Consider the following 6,000-nt stretch of genomic DNA (forward strand, 5'->3'; position numbering starts at 1 on the left):
GTCATTTGTCACCGGATGAACAGCGAGGGCCGAGTGGTCGCCGGTAGCGACGGGAGGGAGGTGGGGGGGGCTGCGGGGGGGAGATAGGAAGGTGGTCGTGACTGAGGGCGACACCACAGCTGATTCCACCTGCTCATTAACATCCTAATAAAAGAAAAAAAGGTTATTTTTAGGTTGTTATTGGTGCGAACAGCTCGACTGTCTGCTGGTTCAGACTCAAACAGAAAATTAATCTGCTGCTAGTTTAATAACTGAATAATTGTTTTAATGAACTTTGGCAGTAAAAATGGTTTCACCTCCTGAAATGTGAGGATTTGATGCTTTTCTTCATCATGACAGCAAACTGAACGTCTTTTGGTTTTGTTGGTTTTAACAAAACATTTGTCTCCTTGAACTGAAGGAAACGATAATGAGCTTTTTTTCTATCAAAAGATTAATCAATTAATTAATAAGAGAAAATAATCAGCAGATTAATTAACAGTAATGGAAAGAATCTAGATGGATGGATTGGTTCCCCTCAAGATGAATTTAATAAGTTTAATGATTCTCTGACTTTTCCTGAAACGCTTTATTTTACAGATCCTTCATGTTATACTCATTTCCTGGAAGTTTTCTGAGTAACAGCAGGTATTTAAGGGTTAATTAAAAGAGACGGTGCTGCATGTTATAAAGAAACAGGAAAAGTGTTCAGTTGGTTTAGTTGGTGATTATATTTGGGTTCATACGTACAGTAGTTGTTCATATGTGTAACTGAACTCTCAGGACGTTTCTTTGAAAGTTTTGTGTTATTTGGTCGCGTGCAGGAAATGTGCTCATCATTAAGAAACAAACTAGTATGTTTATATGTAGTTACACACAAAACTACACACAAGAAGTATTTTCTCTCAGTTAAAGAGAGTGTAATTTATTAAGAATGTTTGCAAATTAACAACTACATATAAATCCAATAATAATGAGCAACTAAACCAACTTAAAGGATCATTCTGCTGATTTTCTATATTTTTCTTATTGTCAACAAAGCCTATATATATATCTGATTAAAAACACGTCAGTGAGTCACACGGCTGCACTGGGTCACATGTTCCTTCATCATGAAGACGATGGTTACCGTAACTTGTTTAGAGACAGTAACTCGCCGCTGCGCATGCATGGGAACGTGTTAGCTTGTTGTGCTACATATCACAACCTCTTCACTTTGTACTTCATCATAAATTTCTCACAGAACTTCAGTACAAAGTGAAGAGGTTTCTGATACGCATCACAACAAGCTGTAAACAGAACCGTGTTCCTGCACATGCTCAGTAGCGTCTGCCTTACACAGAACTACTCTCCTGAGACTGAAAACATGATGCTGTTATTAGTCTTTGGAGCCGTTTCTACACAAACTAACATGATGAAGGAACATGTGACCCAGTGCAGCGGTGTGACTCACTGACGTGTTTTTAATCAGATATATCAGCTTTGATACAAACACAATACTTGTTATTAATCAGTTCATTGTTGGTTTGGATCCAAACATGAAGACAAATACAGAAAATCAGCAGACAAATCTTAAAAATTTAACTTTTTTTTCTTTTTTCTTATATTTTGAGCTAAATTGCACCAGCAAATTACTCAGAATGTTTCCAGGAAATTAGTATAAAATACCTGTAAAATGAAGCGTTACCAGTTTTCCTCACGTTTTTCACTCATACTGTGAAATATCTCAAGAACTATGTGATGGATACAAGAGGATGAATCCTACTGACGTTCTCCTCTAGCGCCACCATGAGGTCGACTTTATCCTCCGACTTTTATCATCTAGCATCCTCACATGGTCGACATTCCTTTTGTTTATGACCAAAAACCTGCAGAACTAATGACATTCCCATCAGCTGTGCTTTGTGTAAATATAGAAGATAAACATTAACATGAGCATGTTAGCGTGTTAGCATTTAGCACAGAGCTGCTAGCATGGCTGTAGACTGTTATAAGCTGCTTTAACACTTTCTTTGTTTTTTCTGAGTTATGACCTCTCAGCACAAACCTACAAACCCTCTACATCCATATATAACTCTGAATGATACAATAAGAGAAGATAATTATCTCAGTAATTAAGCTGTACAGTCAGTCAGACAGCAGACTGCTGTATCATCCTTGAGAGTTCATAATTCAAGCTTTATTATTAAAAGAATTTATCTTCTGTCATAACATCACGTCACCATTAACCTTCATGTGAAATAATAACCGCGAGGGCCGAAGCTGATTCTTGTTTTTGTCCGTTTTTCTTCCCTGCAGGTCCGGCAGAAAAGAAGAAATTTGTGAGCTACAACGACCTTGTGATCTAAAGGCATCCGTCCAACCCGCAAAGAGAGAGACTGAGAAAAGGAAAAAAAAAGAGGAGTGATGGTTGGAGATGTGCTGCCCTCCTGGATAAAAACAAGAAAAGGCAGAAAAAAAGAAGAAGAAGAAGAAGAAGAAGAAAAGAGGAAACGGGGTTTTTCATTTTTTTATTTTTTGGTCTCATGAGCTTCATTGCCCAACCACAGACTTTCAGACGCAGCAGCAGCAGCAGCAGCAGCAGCCTGCTGCAGCAAAGCATTGTGGGACTTTGAACAAAGAATTTGGGCACAAATCAGTCGGTCAGAGAGAAGCACGAAAGCACAGAGACAAGGTTAAAAAAAAAAATGTCGGGAAAGTTGTTCAGAAGATAAAAAAATAAATAAAACAAAGAGTCTTTTTGTCTGTGAGGTGATGATGATGATGATGATGATGATGATGATGATGATGATGATGGGACGCGTCAGCGGACATCTGGCGGCCTCTTGGGTTTCTCTGTGAACACTCGGCAGGGTTTCACTCTGCCGTCGATGTCATACGAAGCTGCCGTCTCGGCGTCATGTGACCTTTCTACGGAGCCCGCCTCTCGTCTCTTAATGTACTTCCAAACTGCAAGTTTTCCAACCTTCCTGTCGGCCCGTGTGTAGTTCTTTATGGCTTATATGTTGGCCTCCTTCGGTTGTTCATTTTACTTGTTTTCCTTTTTTTTTTTTTGTTTTGTTTTTGAAGACAACGATGATGATGACGTTGATGATGAATCTTTTGTTTTGCTCTCGCTTCTTGGATGCACATTGTCTTTTATTAAAGCCATATTCTTCGCTTTGAGATCTTTTAGGGCTTTTGCTTGTGCTGCTGCCGCCTGGAATCTGATTTTACCACTTTTAAATGTCACACGGCACAAATCTGAATGTGAAATCCTCGAGTATCTTAAGATTTAAGAATGTGGACATAAGACGTGTGTCTTCATTTATCAAAGCATGCAGAGAACAAAGATCTAAATGTGTACGTCAAAGCTGTCAAGTGCAAAAAAAACAAAAAAAAAACATGAGTGCTAATGAAACGTGTGCACGCAAAACAGTCAGGTTTCTATTCAAATGTAGCTCAAATTTTAAAAGGAATTTTACAGGAAATGATGAGTTTAAAAAGTGGTGAATGTTTGTTTCCGTCCACTGCTGATGTGTGAATATTAGCAGATAAACAGCAGGTGGCGCTAATCAGACGACGTCGTTAAAAGAGCTCCAAACGATGGAAAACATGATGGAAATATGACGTTTCTGTTAGTCTCCTCATCATCGCTCCACACAGATCTGATGTTTCTTCAGTCATTTATTCACTCAGTCTGTTTACAGTTGATTTTTCATCCACATAACTACTTTTACACCTCCAGGAAACACTTTTTACACAGATTTACACTCATTTTTTTATGCACAAATTGAACATGCAATTAAAACAGGTAGATGGAAACACACTTAATGATAAATCTCATCTGTTCTACATCAAACTGTGCACACACACACACACTCATTACAGACAGAAACGCCTCCGTTTCAAAGCTCCAGTAGCCTTAAAGTTAGTTAATCTCATTGAGATCAAGATCTTTTTTTTTTTGCCAGAGAGACTTGAGAACAGGATATAGAAATATATATATATATATATACAGGATGATTGATTACGTCACTGGGAATCAGATCTGAAGTCACTCGGTTTTTTCCTGAAACTTGGAAAAACTACAGGCCTTGAACTCCTCACGGACGGATGCAACGTGAGAGAGATTTGCATCCGGTTCGCTGCAGTTGCACCACGTGGTGAAAATCAGATTCTACAGCCGGCCGTGTACACGAAGCCAAAAAAATAAATAAATAAAAATAAACAGGTGTGTTTTTATAAAGGCCTTTTTTTTTTTGTTTGAACTGTTGTTCGTGGTCCCCATGATGAAAGCATCGCCATCCCAACATGTGTGTTCCCTCTCCACACGCACACACACACACACACACACACACACGATGACTTCTCCAGTATTTTGTAGGTGTATGATGATGATGATGATGATGATGATGATGATGATGATGACCCTTTACTGTGTTGTAGCCGACCTAAAGAGAACCTTGGGGTCCTTGAGTATCTCTGGTGATTTCACGGACCACTGATACAACAAAAAGAGGTGTTGATGTCGAGGTTGTCAATGCATGCCTGATATGTTCGATGTTGAAACTGAATCGGTATAAAAAAAAAGAAAAAAAAAAAAGAATAATAATAATGAAATTCTACCAACACAGTTGATTCCACCTGTCTGCTCTGAACTGTACTGTTTTTTATTTTGGTTCTGTTTCTTTACCTCTGATACTTTCTCACACAGCAGAATATGGCTTTGATTGGTTTCTTATTTTCCTGGAAACGATGGGAAACTGAGAAAAAAGATGAGTATATATATATTTAAAAACAAAAATACTTACAAAAATACTTATAAAAAAAAGGAAGCATGTATGTTTTCTACTGTTTGTACTCGGTATATTCATGTTGCCCTTTGCTGCTTATGTGCAAATGTTGTGGGAGAGATTTACATTTGGCCACTCATGCAACTTTTTCTGTGGTGTTGTCCAAGAATGTATCAACATGAAATAAAAAAGAATTTGGTTATTTTTTTTATATATTTCCCTGAGGAAAAAAAAAAGCAGTTTGGTACTCGTGTTTTACTCTTGGAAAAGCTTCTTCACTTCAAGAAAATAGATGATTTATTCCTTCCTGGATGGATTAATGAAGCACAGACACAACATACTGATCAGCACAATAACTCTGCTTTAAGGAAATAGATGAAGCCATCTCAGCCTCTCTTTGATAGTTTCCTATAATATGTTGTATAATGTGATGTAGTAATTAGTGTAATAACTGCAGCGGAGGAGTCTGACAGCCTCTCAGCTCCAGTTTGAACTAAATAGCTAAGTTCAGGTGAGAAACAGAACAACTAAAGACACAAAAAGACAACAAATATTTACAAAATTATTACAAAAGAGACACAAGAAGAGATGCAGATATACAAAGACACAAAACGAGACTCAAAGAGATGCAAAACGACCACAAAATACCTTCTCAACTCCTGTGTAGGAGTGATGGGGGCCCTTAAGGCTGGGGGTCCATTAATGGTCTCATAATTTCTGCTCCTTCATCTGAAGGTGAGCTCTGAATATTTGGGGATGTTTGGATGTGTAGAGTATCATAACCTGCCTGATATAACTAATTAAAATGGTTCATTTTGTGAAAAACAGACACTGAACTGCAACGAGTGATTTTCAGAGAATGAACCAGTCTATCTCAATTCCCGAGAAGCTTTTTTTTTTTTTTTTATTAGGATTTCATTGAATATCATCAATAAAACAAAACCTGCAACCTGAACGTACAGCACAGACACTCTGCTGCTCACCTGGCCCTGGTTACTGCTGTATAAATCGTTGTTACATTACATTGAGATAAGTTGCAGTTTCATGAGTAGAACGACTGTGGCGAGGAGGGAGGAGGTCTGTGAAATGAATGGATCTGTTTCGCCCTTCCCTGTGCCCTCCCGCTGGACATCTGCCAACCGTTGTGGTGTCGCAGCATCTATATATTCTAATGCTAAACTCCCCGAGAAGCTGGATGGCAGGAATTAATCAGCCCCGCTCAGAGTTTCACCTTGTTTTGGATGTG

General features: G+C 38.4%; 1 protein-coding gene across 1 annotated transcript in view; it reads left to right on the plus strand.

The window, feature by feature from the left end:
- The window catches only part of LOC121889612 (metabotropic glutamate receptor 7-like), a 146,824-nt gene extending 144,100 nt beyond the window's left edge, over positions 1–2,724 (plus strand). The window contains exon 9 of the mRNA XM_042401708.1: positions 2,278–2,724. Within this exon, the coding sequence (XP_042257642.1) occupies positions 2,278–2,327 (50 nt within the window). The 3' untranslated portion in view covers positions 2,328–2,724. The remainder of the gene's footprint in view (positions 1–2,277) is intronic.
- The last annotated feature ends 3,276 nt before the right edge of the window (positions 2,725–6,000 follow it).

Source organism: Thunnus maccoyii, chromosome 3 (assembly GCF_910596095.1).
Source record: "Thunnus maccoyii chromosome 3, fThuMac1.1, whole genome shotgun sequence".
NCBI classification, from domain to species: domain Eukaryota; kingdom Metazoa; phylum Chordata; class Actinopteri; order Scombriformes; family Scombridae; genus Thunnus; species Thunnus maccoyii.